The 14,670-nt window shown below is 40.4% G+C and overlaps 1 protein-coding gene across 1 annotated transcript in view; it reads left to right on the top strand.

Annotated features, from left to right (window-relative positions):
• SDC2 (syndecan 2) overlaps positions 1-14,154 on the top strand; it is a 60,702-nt gene extending 46,548 nt beyond the window's left edge. The window contains exons 2-5 of the mRNA XM_054191831.1: positions 2,627-2,738; positions 9,594-9,727; positions 10,521-10,656; positions 11,912-14,154. Of these exons, the coding sequence (XP_054047806.1) occupies positions 2,627-2,738; positions 9,594-9,727; positions 10,521-10,656; positions 11,912-12,075 (546 nt within the window). The 3' untranslated portion in view covers positions 12,076-14,154. The remainder of the gene's footprint in view (positions 1-2,626; positions 2,739-9,593; positions 9,728-10,520; positions 10,657-11,911) is intronic.
• Positions 14,155-14,670: the final 516 nt, after the last annotated feature.

The raw sequence follows: 14,670 nt of genomic DNA, 5'->3' as shown, positions 1-14,670 counted from the left end.
TGCTGAAAACTACACAGGCTGCTCTTCCATTTCTGTTCCTCTGTTTTCAGCTGGTTTAAATCTTGAGAACATCTCAGCATAGCTAGAAAGGAAAGCTTTTGGCTGCTGAAAAGCCATAATTCATCGAAAGAAAGGGAATGAATATGATGGTGGGGAGCCTGGCTGACCAGGCGCTTGTAGCTTGGGCTGGATTGGGTTAGCTGCTCAACTGTCTTACAAAAAACGGATCTTTAGAAGAACTGTCAGGGATCCTTTCTGTCTTCTCTGACTCCTGTGAGGCTGGAAAGAGCAAGAAAACAGGGTTGTTTGTTTTGGAGGGGGGGGCGTGTTTTGGGTTTCTGTTCAGTTTTTGAATTCTGCTGTGTTCGTTTCTGATATAGACAGAAGTGGGAAATGGCCTAGGGAATAAATTGATTGGTAAGTTCATATTTTTATTCAACACAAAAAGTTCTGGGCATGGGGGTGTGGTGCTTCTGTTCTCATGCAGACTGGTTTTCATTCACTAACAATTGCAAACTCAGGCTGTTTCTCAGCTGTTGCCAAATGCTATTGGCAGTTTCCATTGTTAGGAAATTTCTCCAGGTAGGTCTTCGAATGTTTTTCCCAGCTTGGCGTTAGGTAACATTTACTACCTCTGATATCTTTTGAATATTGTATGCCTTTTATATACTCATGGTCAGCCACCTGCACTTCCTTTTAAATATGTTCTGTTTTTTCCTGCCTGATATTGAGGAGTGGGCTGGTTTGTACCGCAGTTGGGGCTGAAAGTAAAATGGGACAAAGTGGCTTGGTCCATTGTGGCAGCCTGATCAACAGCAGGATATTTGTCCCGTGAGAGGGAGTTGTTTTCCTATACGGAAACAGTTTCAGCTGCGTCTTAATTACAATACCACCTATACACCTACCAGGCCACTTCAGGCCTTTCTTTGGAGACATCTTTTAAAGGAATTAAGTCATTTGATGGTGACCAGACATCGTCTTGAATTTCTGCTTTGGACTGCAGCCAGTTCCAGGCAGACCGTGTGAACTAGCAGCAGCAGATGGGAGCAGGCCTTTTGTAAACCTATCTTAAAAGCAGGGCTTTTTTTTCCCTACACATCCCACAGGTAAAAACTGCCGTAGCAAGAGTAGACTTTGACCAAGTTTTCTTTTCCTCTTTAGAAGGAAAAAACGGATAATACTTTTTAGTTCAGAGCTGTTCAGAAAAGTGTTAGGTACCCCCAGTGCAAAGGTCTCTTACCCTGAAATACTCTAATAAATCAGGATGGCCTTTCTGCTTTCCATGAAGAATCATTTTTTAAATGTTAGATTGAACTGAATTGCAGTTTTCTGCCGTGAAGAAGCTTGAAACAGGAATCCATTGCCAAAAGCCTCCTAAAAAAAAAAAAAAAAAGGAAGGTCACAATTGTCTTCAACAATATTTTTTAGACCTCTGGGAAAAAATTACCTCAGAAAGTCAGATGTGGGTCTTGGCATACAGGAGTTACCCCTTTCACAGTTTGGTACCCCTTTAGGAAAGCTACAGCGAATGTTGTGTAGCATAAAATGGGCAATCAGTGCCATGCGGTAAAAAGTAAGGTGGAAACCCTTGGGATGCAGAGCACCTGGTTTGGGCAATTATATGATATAAAGAAAAGACTCAATTTGGTATAGTATCGCTTTTTGACTTGAAACTCCATTTGCAACTTTCATACTTTTTTCAACAAGTTGTGGCAAATGGGCAAATACAGAAATGCTGGTAAAAGTAATAGTAGTAATAGTGGCAGGTACCTTCTCAGTCATCAGAGATACACAACTCCTGTAACCAAGTTTATGCTCTGTTGAGAAAGCACAAGCTGCTGTGGAGGAAGACCATTTCTAGTCTTTCAAAGCCTGAGTTGTCAATCTAAAAAGATGACTGATACCTTTTCTATTATCAGCTCATTTTAGCAAAATCTTTTTTTAGTCGGGAAATACATGCAGACATAAAAATGTGGTGAAAGTCAAAAGAAGCCAACTTTTTAGCCTGTTGAAGCTACAGCTAAATTTTAGGAGAGATGTGTTCATTTAGGATTTGGAGTGTCTTGCCTGACCAGAATTTTGGAGATGTGCTGTCTGATCCTGCTGGAAATGTCATTCATAATCCTTGATCACCAGCACTGTCTTGTTAAACATTTGTATTTGGCTTGGTGTATATCTGAGATGGTTTTCGGTGTGTGCTCCTGTTGCGTCCCATTTGAGATCAAATGACAGACTTCACGTGACAGCCTATAGATTTGTGTATTTGAGATACTGACAGAGGGCTTCAATCCTGGGATTTGCTTCTTTCTTGTTACAGAAGCTCTGCAGAGTATATTGCAAATACTATTTATTCATTCATGCATTTAATGAGATGAAGTGTGATTTGAAGGGGGCTTCCTTCCTAAAGATTGCGTGGTTTCTTAGTTTTCATTGTGCAACCTTAGATTTTTTTTACGCTGTAATTTTACAAATTTCTTTAATATCTTAGATGAATACGTTGCGTAAACTGAAAGTATAAACTGTTCAGTGTGCCATCATCAACTTCGGAAATAGGAGTGAAGATTAAGAGACTGCTATGCTGGAGAACTGTTATCTTTTTAACCATTCCCTCTTATCTGTTTTTCAGAGAGCAGATTTGACCTCTGATAAAGATTTATACCTTGACAACAGCTCTGTTGAAGAAGCATCAGGCGTCTATCCAATTGATGATGATGATTATTCTTCTGGGTCAGGTTCAGGTGAGACAACATGTCACAATTTGATTTTGAAAAGTGCAAGATGTAATGCAATTATTTGAGGAAAAGCTTTGCAGTTTTCCTTTATAAGCTGGAGATGATACTTTTAGTGAATACCATGAGTGCTTGTCTCTCTATTTACAGAGCACTGAGCATCCCTGCGGGCTGTGTTTTAAATATTAACTTTCTGCTCTTTTCTCTTACTCCTTAGTTGCATCATTTCACTGTGGTATTTTCTGTCTTCTGTCCCTCCGGTTTCTATGTAGATCTCTCTGGAGTTTAGAAATAAGGATTAGAGAAGGCTTAGTTTTCCCATAGCATAATGCTAATTTAGTAGTCTGTAAGAAAACATAGCAGCGGCAGCCTTGTTTTCTCTTACATGCATTCAGGTTGATGTAAACATGGTGTCCACTTCTTTGTTGTTGTTTTTCTTTTAAATTTGGAAGTCTAGATACTGCCAAAACTATGACAGTTTTCTCTGAGGTAATTACATGCATATAGTGAATAAAGAAATTCATAAGCGTAACATACTGAGTTTTCAGACTTAAACACTGTCAGTGAAGCCTCATTAATCATTTCTCTTAGAAAGCCTCTTGTGGAGTGTCTCCTAGACTGGCTGGGAGGCTCCAGCCATTAAAAGTTAAGCGCAGAATTTTATGGTAGTTCTGGAAGAGAAATTTCTTCATTGTTGTGAGCATTTGCTGAGCTATTGTGGAAATCCCATTTGTTTTCCAAGTGTGCTACTTACTTGTTTGTTATTGCACTTTTTGTAATCTGTCTTTTGATGTTTATATATACTTGTGAATTTTTAAAGTATGTTTTTGTAGAACCTTGTCTTTGTTACCTTGTGAGCCACAGCTGAGATTTTTCGCATGTTTTTTTGTTTTTCCTTCCTTTTGGAGTTTCAAAGGTACGTTAAAATTAAGTCTGCAGGGGTTTGACTGTGCTGCTAGGCAAATCCAGGCCCATCGGTCATTGGCACCTGGGTAATACCCTTCATTTTGGAAGCCCTCCACAGAGAAAGTTTGACATTCCAATGTGATCGGAGGCTTAATTGGACATCCTTGCTGTACACTTCTTTGAGGGGAAATTTAACATTTTATTTGAAAAAAATAATAAGTCAGTGATTTCATGCAGTTTCCAGAACTGTCTAAGGAGAAGTCTGATTTCTGAGAAAATTGCCCCTTCAGTCAGCATCCTGTTCTGTCGTGACGTCAGATGCTGCTGGCTTTGTGTAGGCTTCAGGAAAGGAGATAGGTTGACATTAAATAGCGGTATGGAGAATGGCCTGGTTTGGGTTTATTTCATCTCTCTCTGTGGAGACTGGCTGTTTCTAATAAGGGTGACTCAAAATGCAGCCCTGCTTTTGAAGTGGAAAAGGCTATAGAAGAACTGGCTTCAGATTTTATTAACCCATCTCAGTGGTAAAGGTGGAGCCAGGACAGAAAGTACCCTGGACTTCAACAGTAACACCTTGGCTTTCTCATCCTGTTTTCCTGTGTTCAGCCTTGAACCATGGGTGGAGGATGGAATACATAACACACACTCATGCTGCCTCTGGCAATCTCTTTCTTTCCTGCAAGAAAGCAGAAGTCTCACTGTAGACTGAGACTAGCTGGATGCCGCTCCAGAGAGCTCATGTGACAGTATCAAAATCTAATTCTTTTGAACAAAGGAAGAAGTCTAAATTCAAATAATCTTCTAAGCAATCTGTGAGCCCAGTTTTATTGACTTAAGAAAAAAAGCTCGAGGGAAGCAAATTAGCATCCTCTTTGCCCTGCTCACCCTATACTTACTACTATCTCCATTTTATGAAGTAGAAAGTGTCCTGCAGATATAGCGATGATAAATTTTTCTCACATTGTGTTGAATATGTCTCTCTCAACTTGATACTCAGTGATGTAGTGTTCCTAGCAGGCAGAGCCTTCCCACTTAAGAGTGGTTTTCTTGCTATGTAATTGCACTCAAAGCCAACAGATCCAAGATGACAACATGCTGACTCCTTTCTTTGGTATGAAAATTGTTAGCTGCCACCAGGCCTATGGAGATAAACAGGAATTGTCAGCACCACCATTAATGCCCTTGCAGGTCTGCAAGTAGCATTAACATGGACAAATGTCACTGTAAGCATGACACATTTCAAACTAGAAATTGTCTGAGGGCTTTTTCTAAGGAGGAAAAAAAAGGTGATGGTGTTCTGTTTTTTTTCCTCTCATAGTCTCTTTAGACTTCATGTGCATTCAGCGACTGAGGTTTGCCTGCCCAAGTGTTCAGTACAAATCCTTCAGTTGACATTTTCTGAAGGGGCCGTGCCTGCTTCCTGGTTGTCCTGTATCAACATCAGAAAGTCTGTAGTGAATTAACTAGTCCATTGTTTCCTTCTTGCAGTCTCCATCTCTGAGGAGATGCCTCAGTCTGTCATCACTCTTTTTAGTGTAGGTGTTTGTATATTGCATAATAATAAAAGAGTAAAAATAAGTTTTCCTGCCTATATACAACTTGAAAGGCTTTTAAAACTACTGTTGCTTTTTCCTCTAGCATAAAAGATCTTAACTGAGCCCTGGTCTTGCAGGTACCTGGAAGTAGCTGCTAAGCAGCATGACTACCTTTATGTTAAGGGAAGCCACCATCTTTATTAGATTTATCTACACGTTCTTCTGAAAACTGATTCTTGTGTCTTAAGTTACTCCTGGTAGTCAAATCTATGCAATATGTATTAGAATCTGATGCATGTTTTCCTTCCCCTTCCTCTCTTCTGCAACCTAATATTTCTCATCAGCTTGAGTTGAGAAGGTTAGCTCAGGTTGAGCTATGTCTAGACTGATACTGTGACTGGGGACTGTTCTTGGAGGAAGGTTATGGTGGTGGGGCTAGATCTTCTCCAAGAAGCACAAGAGCAGATCTGCTTTGGCTTTTGGCCTAATGGGAAGGCAGAGTTACACTCGTAAGGCTGGAAAGCAGTCTAGGAGTCCGATGGCAGCGTGGCGTGGGGCTGGGTGACGGGTGGTGGCGTGGCTGGGGACCATGGCTCCAGGCGGGGGAGGCACGGGCGCTCTCCCAGGTGCTGAACAGGAGCTGCCGCGGGGGCCATGGCCGACGCTGGGTGCTCCTGGCCCTGGTGGCAGTGCGCCCGGCAGGCACTCCAGCTGGGGCGACACACCCTCTCCTGCTGTGCTTCCCCTCCCATGGTGCAGGCAACACGGCAAGTATTATTAATTTTTCTGCCTTCTGCAGCCCGACTCATATGTGCCTTTCAGATTTGCTTGGAGCAAGAGATTCTTCTGTCCACCTGCTACACCAGCCCCAAGCATGCTTTGTGACATTGACTGCCTGGTTCTCCAGGTCCTTCAACACAAAAACATACTGTGATATTGTTTGAAAGTGTGTTTTTGTTGTGCTGGACAGAATCTTCAGTATACTTCATTATAGTCAGGACTCTTCCTTTTATTTTCTTCAAGTTTTGTTGGATTTTTTTCCCCTCCTCAGGTGAGAATTACCAGAGACACAACATCCTTCCACTGTCCCCGTGTATTTCAGCTGCAGTTCCCTGATAGGGGACTAGTATTTTGTTTACAGTGTCATCTCTTGTTGCCTAATGCTGTGTTGATTAAGGGTTGCATTGGGGGCTTTTCGTGTGAATGGGAGTGAGATAAGCCAGCTAAAAATACATCATTCTGGTATGTGGCACATTGATGATGGAGATGGAAGGTATGAAAGAGATAGTGGGTATGTGTGTGCCCACCTCATGACAAGTTTGCTTGTGGTGATAGTACTCGCAGAGTGCGATGTGCAACAGCAAGCAAACATGATCCCAAAAGATAAGTTGAAATGATTGGATTTGTTTGGTAGGAAGAGTTAATCACTGGCTGCTTTGCAAGTAAGAGTGCTAACTACTGTGGGCTTTTTGTAGTATATAATGATTTAAGCTGGCACAGTCTTGATTTCCTGACAAGTTTCCTCAAGCACCAAGAGTGTGAAAGTATTTGCATTCCTGTCATCCAAGGGACAGTGAATAGACACATCACTGAGGGCTATATTACATATTTCCAATACTACAGCACAATTTAGGCTATTTTGACCACTATGAAGATAGCAGTTGTCCTGAAGAAGTTGCAGTGGATAAAAGATGGCCTGCAATGGTCGAGAGCTCTCAACTCTTTACCACTGAGATAGTTATGGGTTTAATTACGGCAGGGTTTTTTTCTGGTGTCCTCACTAAGGGAGTCCTTTCCAATCCTATTTGAATTCAGGGAGGGGGATAGTTCTCTGGTTTTTTTGTTGCCTTTTAGGGAACATGATACCATGTAAAATGGTATTTCTATGTTCTGGAGAGCATTAAAGAGGTTTTTTGATCACTCAGTCCTATTTATGGGTAATTCTGAGGATACTACTGTCAGTTTAGCAAGGGAAATGCCTTCCCCTTGTTTAGACTTACTCCATGCCAAGCAAGAGACCTGTCTAGATAAAGCTAATTAGAAAGCGGAAACCATGAGGATGAGCAGGTACCTGAGTCAGGCCTAAATAATAGGTGCCCCAATGTTTTGGGGATTGTCAGGATTCCCCTGAGGCTCCTGAAGCTGTACAGAAAGAGGAGTTGGGTACCTTTTGGTGCAAATCTAGCGACTAGTCCAGGAGTTAGATTAGTCGCCCGTTTGTTGAGAGACTGGAGATCTGCGTCCTCCATAGACAGCGATGTTCAGACCTGTAACGCTCGCCATTTTATCTGGCAGACACAACTATTGCCTGAAGTGAAGGTGGCATTTAAGGATTTGGAGGAGCAGTTGTGATTGAATGGGACTTATCATTTCATAAAAAGAAGAAAATAAAGTTCTGTACTCTCAAAGGCTGTTTTATCAGATCTCTAATCTGATCATCAATTTTAATTTCCTTGACTCTGAAAGTCTTGTGTAATTTGGAGGAACTTTGGAAGGTAAAGCAGGCTGAGCTATCCATTGGGCCCTTATTTCTCAAAGAAAACTCTTGAGGCAAAGCCAGAAAAATTTTCCTGTTGGATGCCTTTCCTCATCTCTGTTTTGAAGCAGGATGTTGGTTTTTTGATCTTTAAGTAGCATTTCAGGAAAATACCTGATTCTTGTTGTGAGGTCTTTATTCTGGTGGTTGCACTGTAATTGTGTTGTCTCTGAAGGTTTTTCCAGTATTATTCTGTGCCGGTAGCTTTAATGTAGTACTTTTTTAATGATTCCAAATTTTCCTTTCCACAATACAGAAGTTGTTTTAGTTATTGTCTTGTTAATGCCCTTCCTTTCAATGCCAAATCTATATAATTCTGAATTGTGAGTTCAAAACTTGGTTACTGTGATCATATTTTCAGCCTGTTTCCTTTCTTTACAAAAATAAGATAAAAAGGCTGTTTGGAATGAGTGAGTCATACTAGTCTGTTGTAAGAGGATACATTTTTATTTGTTAGGAATTACTCTTATGCACGTTTGCTGAATTTATTACCCAATAGTTACTTGGGTATCCGGTGTCTGTAACGAGCAGAACACATTGAGATTCCTAAGGAGTGGTCCGAGAATAGGTTGATTCTTTTCCTCTTTCAAGCCTTGCAATAATTTACTCTCTTGTCTGTGTCTTCTTCCTTCCAGTATCACTAAAGGATATTTATTAGACATGTCCATTATCTTATTCTAAAGGAGCCTTCAGACTCCAGCAGGACTTTGAATGTGGAGGAAATTAAATTTAAGGTCATCTTTAGGGAGTTTTCTATCCTCTTATTCTTTATTTCAAAATAAAAAGGCTTCTGAATTATGTGAAGTTTAAAAACATGTGAATTCCTAGTGACTGAAGTATAAAGTAATAGCAGACTTCCTGAAGATAGAAACTACTTGCTTTTTTATGTTTGAGGGTTTAACAGATTTGCTGTAGAGGAGAGATTTTTGTTGTTGAAGCAGCGTGTTACAGGGAAAAACTGTTCAGTTCATGTGGTTTAAGTCAAGTCAGGATAAAGTTTATTGATTGATTTATTTATGATATGCAATTAACTGGCAACCATTGAACTATGCCTTTGTGCTTAACATCAGCAATACAACAGATAAGCACAATACTAGCCACTTACCAAATGGTGACATGCAACTATAAATTTCCAACCCCCCTCTATAACTGATCCCAACGTGTGCCACACGCACACACAGATTTGTGTGCACACACACCCTCCCCTCTCACAGGTTGTGGGGTGTGAAAGCCCCCCATCATCTGGATGTGCAGGACTCTCTGCCCGCGCACCCCTGCTGTGGGAGACAAGGGTGCCCCCAGCCCCATCTGATCCCAGGGGCCCCGTCACCGCCTGCCACTCCCAGGAGGTGACCCTGCACCCTGGGGTATGAGTTCCAGGGGTGCCCCCGTGGTGGCCATGGGGGAGTTGGAGGTGGCTGCTGGGGGCACCCATGGGGTGGGGGATGGCACCGCCCAGCCCCAGCAGAGCCCCTGGTGCCATGGGGCCATGTCAGACAGGGTCACACCAGCCCTGACTCCAGGGATTTCCACTCCAGGGTTTCTCCCCCCGTTAAGTGTTATGGTTTTTTTCATACTTCTTTTCAGGCTGGTTCCTTCTGTTTCAAAAATATTGCGGTAATTTCTTGGTTGCTGCTTAATCTGGCTGATGTCCCCCTTTCCTCTTTCTTGGGATCACTTGGGGCAAATATTCCCCTGGCAGTTTGGGTCACAGTGTGTTTGCACTTGCATCTTTATCTTAGCAGTCATTGTCATCTAGGCCATTTGCCTAGGGTGGGCTGTCCAAGCAGCTTGACCTTGGTGTCATAATATACATAAAAATAAAAAAATGTGATCGGTCTGGAAGAATTTCATAGGTCAACGAAATGTCATCTCTTTTGTCTCCAGGTGCTGAAGAAGATGAGGACAGTTCAGTAATAACAACATCCAGAACACTTCCAAAGTTACCGACAACTAGTGATGCATCTAGGGCTGAGACCACTACGGTGAAAATGCAGACCAAGGTGCCTGCACAAACAAAGGTGCGTGGCTGGAGAGCAACACCATTTACAATGGTTCTGCTGTACCCCGTTGATGGCTTGATGTTAACTTTGTTTGATATATATGGATTTCAAAGCCCCCCCAAACTTTACTTAATGCTACTGCAGCCTGTTAAATGACTACAGAGCTGCTCAGTTTCATTCCTACTAGAAAGTCTGCGTAGGGATGTCTGGATTTCAGATGAAAGGAGAGATGCAAAAAAGAATATCTCATGATACACAAGACAGTTTCTCATGACACCTTTGAGCTTTTTTACATCTCTCAAAGAGTTCTTCAAAAATTCTGCATGAAACTTCCCTTCTCAAAGGAGAGGGTTGTGTGGTTGGGCTGCAGTTTGAACACTTGCCACGTTCCATTTACTATTTCAGTATTTCCTTCTACCACCATAAGTAATTGTCTAAATTACCCTCAAAGGTGTTCTGAATATAACATACCTGATGTGTTAGTTTTAGAATTCTTATTTCATTCAGAGGCCGTTATTCTAATAAACACAGGCAATATTTAACAGCTGTTTGCTAAATATACTTTTGAGGGTTTTAAACTCGTGGATAGTGTTGTTTTTCATTCCGACATTGTGACGACAGATAGATCCAGTTACAGTGTGTAGTGTGGCTTTCTGCGGTCAGAAAGCTTCCCATGTGTTGTGTTTGTGGGTATGGTGGAGTATGCGTGTGGAGCCACAGCTTCGTGGTTGCCTGTGACAGGCAGTGACAGTGCCAACTTGCAGTGCGCCCTGTCTCTGATCAATGCTCTGTTTTCCTTTTTGTGCCACAGTCACCTGAAGAAATCGATAAAGAGGAAAAGCCCGAGATAGATGCCAAGAAAAAGAGTGATGAGCCAGGGGATGACACTGATGTGTTCACCGAAAAGCATTCAGAAAACCTCTTCCAGAGAACAGAAGTTCTGGCAGGTGAGGCATTGCTTGCCAAGGTCTATCTTCCTGGAAACACCACAGAAAACAGAGGGGATCCGTATCAAATAATGCAAACTCAGCATGTGTGTTTTCTTGGTAGATTCTTAAACACGTTTGTAGGGGGTAGCCAGTGGTTGATTTGGTGAGAATGAGATGGGCATCTTCTGAAGTTCTTTAATAGTGAGGTCTTGCTAATTGCTTTGATGCCTACAAGTTCAATAATGCCTGCTGAATATATGGAGCTTCTACAGCCCAGAAAGGGAGTTGCAGTTTGGATTGATGCTTGCGGTGCAGAAATTTAATTCTCACCCACGCTCCTAAGAGCACATCGCTGTCTGGTCCGTCTGGTGCAGATGGACACTGACTGGGAGGAGCTCATGGTAGGGATGAGTGGATGGAGGGGGACGGATGAGCGCTGTCCTTAGGGTGCAGGAGTGTCTATTTCCATGCATAACCTAGGGAGGCGCAGGCTGGCCACCAATGTTTTCACTGCATGCGAGGATTTTTTGGCATAAGAACAGTGTTTACAGACATACTTTTTTTTGCTTGTTCTCGGAGCGGGTCTTGGGAGCCATGAAAGTCATACAGTTTCGGACCACATCTTCCTGTGAGCATCAGAATGTGAAATAGCCTTAATATCCACATCAGTGGAAGCATGTAGGTTTGCTCTTGAAGTCTAGTTGGAGTTGATACTTTCTACGTGCTTGGAAGTACATGATGAATGTAATGACTCGGTTCCTACAACTCCATGAAGTGTTCTCTCCTATTACTCGTCAATAGGAAATTCATTTCAGTCTAGAGTCAGAGTGAAAACTGATGGAGAAAAGGGAAAACTTATTTCTTAACTGGTGTAACAAAATAGTTCTTTTAAGGCTGAAAAAGTTAACTGTTGAAAAATGAGTTTGAAAGAAACTTAAGTGTTACTATTATAAATGATGACAACTTCATGCTCTGTCAGTATGGGTGGCTTTCTTAATTGAGGTTTTGGAAAATTTTTAATACCATTTTTAGAACTGTGAGTTGGTGGATCGCTCACTTGTAGGTGGAATGTCCTTTTAAATGATTGCCTTATAAACACAAACAGGCTTTCTGAGAATATATTTCAGGATACTAATAATCAAGACAGTTGCATAATGGGATCCCTTTTCTGTGATTTGAAAACAATCGCAAACTCTGTGTGAGATGAAAAAGAAACATGGTGCTAAACTTGTTTTTCTGGCATATTGTGAATCTCTTGTTTCTTTGATTACAGCTGTTATTGCTGGCGGAGTTATCGGTTTTCTTTTCGCAATCTTCCTTATCCTGCTGCTGGTATACCGCATGAGAAAGAAGGATGAAGGCAGTTACGACCTTGGTGAACGTAAACCATCCTGTGCTGCCTATCAAAAGGCACCTACTAAGGAGTTTTATGCATAAAATTCCTATTTAGTGTCTCTATTTATGAGATCACTGAACTTTTTTAAATAAAGCTTTTGCATAGAATAATGAAGATTCTTTTTTTTTTTTTTCATTAAAGAGCCATTACGGCACCTTTATGATAAAATCCCATTGTATTTAAAACTTTTCATGTATTCCTTTAAAAATGTAAAATTAAAACTTAACATTTGCAGTGTTCTGTGAATAACAGTGGCAAAGCATTATTTTATAAAACCATTGATGTTCACTGAATCATTTTTAAAACTTTATGCATAAATATAAAATAATGAAAATGATTGTTTTATCCTATGGTTCAATGAAAGTTGTTTAATTTTTGTCGGCATGTCTCAGATTGATCTTACAAGTTAGTTTTTATTTCATTAATTTATCTGTTTCCAAAAAAATGCCTTTTTGTAGTTGTCATGGTGCAATTTGTCTTCAGATGATTCAGATAACAGTAACTTTTAGTGTAAATGTAATTTTTCAGCTATGTAAACTTTAACCTCCACTTTGTATAAATTTAAGTGTCAGAATATCAATTTTACACTTTGCATTGTTTCTCAGCGTACCTGTAGCTTCAGTGAGATTTGTAACAGCAAATTAATGTGTAAAATTGGATTATTACTACAAACTGTATAGTCGTATTCTTACTAAACAAATCTCCTGTCAGGAAGATTTGGAGTAAGCTACTGACAAACCTAAGCAAACCCAAAGACTCTAACAGTATTTTGAGAAGTTGCTGCAGATTTCTATGGCCACTGTATTTGTTAATTATTTGCAATTTGAAGGTACACGTAGGGGTTTAAATTTTTGTTCTTTAAAAATGCATTTAAGTTGTAAACGTCTTTTAAAGCCTTTGAAGTGCCTATGATTATATGTAACTTGTCGCAGACTGGTGTTAATGAGTATATAACAGTAAAAGAAAATGTTGGTATTTTATAAGCACAGACAATTCTAATGGTAACTTTTGTAGTCTTACATGGATAGACATAATTGTAATTTGGGAACATAAACACTACTGAATAAATCATGTGGCCTAATACTGAGAATTCCATTGTGATATACTTTTGTATGCTTTTCATTTTATCTCTACTTGCTTATGTTTCTATGTTACAGAGTACATCTAGTAGATCTTAGAAATCCAGACCAAAAACAAAAAAATAGGCTGTTGATGAGGCTGATCCTCGGACCAGATCTATTGCTGAGAAAAGCGGGAATGTTTAAGTCTTGCATCTGGTGTATGAGTTATGAGTCATGCGACCTTTGCGTTATATTTAATGGCAGTATTGACACAGACCTATTCTTCCTGCAAATGTTGTTTTCCGTGCTGTAAAATTCAAAGGAGTACCCGGTTTCATTTATTGTGTATATTTGTTGTTCTGGTTTGTTTTTTCCCCGGCCTTTTGGAGAATTTTGGTTTATTCTGCTTGGACTCCAGCAGAAGAGTTGAGACAAGTGGAATATCTTCATAAGAGAAGAAAGAAATATTCCAAGTAGAAGAGAAAAGGCTCTGTTGCTTAGACCGCAGATAGGTGATGGATAGAGGGGCACGTGGAGAAGGCGACAGTCTGCCTCCTTATATTACGCTTTGTAACAGACAAATGGCTTCGTCTTCTGCCCTCTTAACCTCCTCATTTTTTATTTTTGAAATTTCCAAAATATAGGTGTTCAGGACATCAAGCTGAACTGCTTCTCAGAAATGGCAATGTATTGTAAATAAGATCTGGTAGCTCTTCAGATAAGAGTTGCGTAACTTGTATTTGTTGCTGTCCCAAGTTCAGTGGTCATTTGGGAACAAACGAACGCTATCCTGTGCTAAAATATTTAATATATTGCTTTTTAAATTACTTATACTTACTGGCAAGTTCTTTCAAAGCCATACAGGTTCAACAAGTAAAAACAGGGTAAGAATTTAACAGGTATATCTTATTGTGCAATATTTAGTGAAATTCAATTAGTAAAATAACTGCTTGAAATAACTGTGCCAAGAAAAGAAAATTTCTGGCAAATGCTGTGCCACTGCTGTAAAATAAAGCATTTGTTAAAGTGCCAAAATAAAGTCTACCATGCCTAAACTAATACTTTATTTGTATAGTCTGACATCCAGTTTTTTGAAGCCCACTTTGCTTAAGGTAGTAGATCTGAATTTTCTTTAAGGGTGCAATGAATATCACTGTAAGTATAGCTGTAAATATTAAACACCGGATAAATTGTCTCCTCCTTCTTCATAAGCAAATTGATTAAGAAGCTGTTTCCTTTGTATTTATAAATGTTAAACTCTGCTTGTATATCTAATGCACAGGAGACTTTATCCAACCTAGACGTCTGTTGTAACTATGCAGCTACCAAGTATTACACTTGTCGGGTTCCTCCTGCATCTGCTTACAGGCAGAAGCAACGGTAAAGTTTCGGCTCTATTTTACCACTTGCCTTTTTTTCCCCTACACTTCCATTATCTGCTCTGTTGCGTGCAGAAGAGGTTTAATGCTTCAGCTGTGTACACAGGCTTAAAGTAACGCAGTCCTCCCACCCTCCCTAACAAAAATGTGAGACTTCTGGAACACGCAATAGGCATGATAGTGGCATTTATTATCT

This window comes from Rissa tridactyla, chromosome 2 (genome assembly GCF_028500815.1).
Source record: "Rissa tridactyla isolate bRisTri1 chromosome 2, bRisTri1.patW.cur.20221130, whole genome shotgun sequence".
In the NCBI taxonomy this organism is placed as follows: domain Eukaryota; kingdom Metazoa; phylum Chordata; class Aves; order Charadriiformes; family Laridae; genus Rissa; species Rissa tridactyla.
Note: the sequence above shows the minus strand (reverse complement) of the source record. Positions and strands in the feature narration are given on the sequence as shown.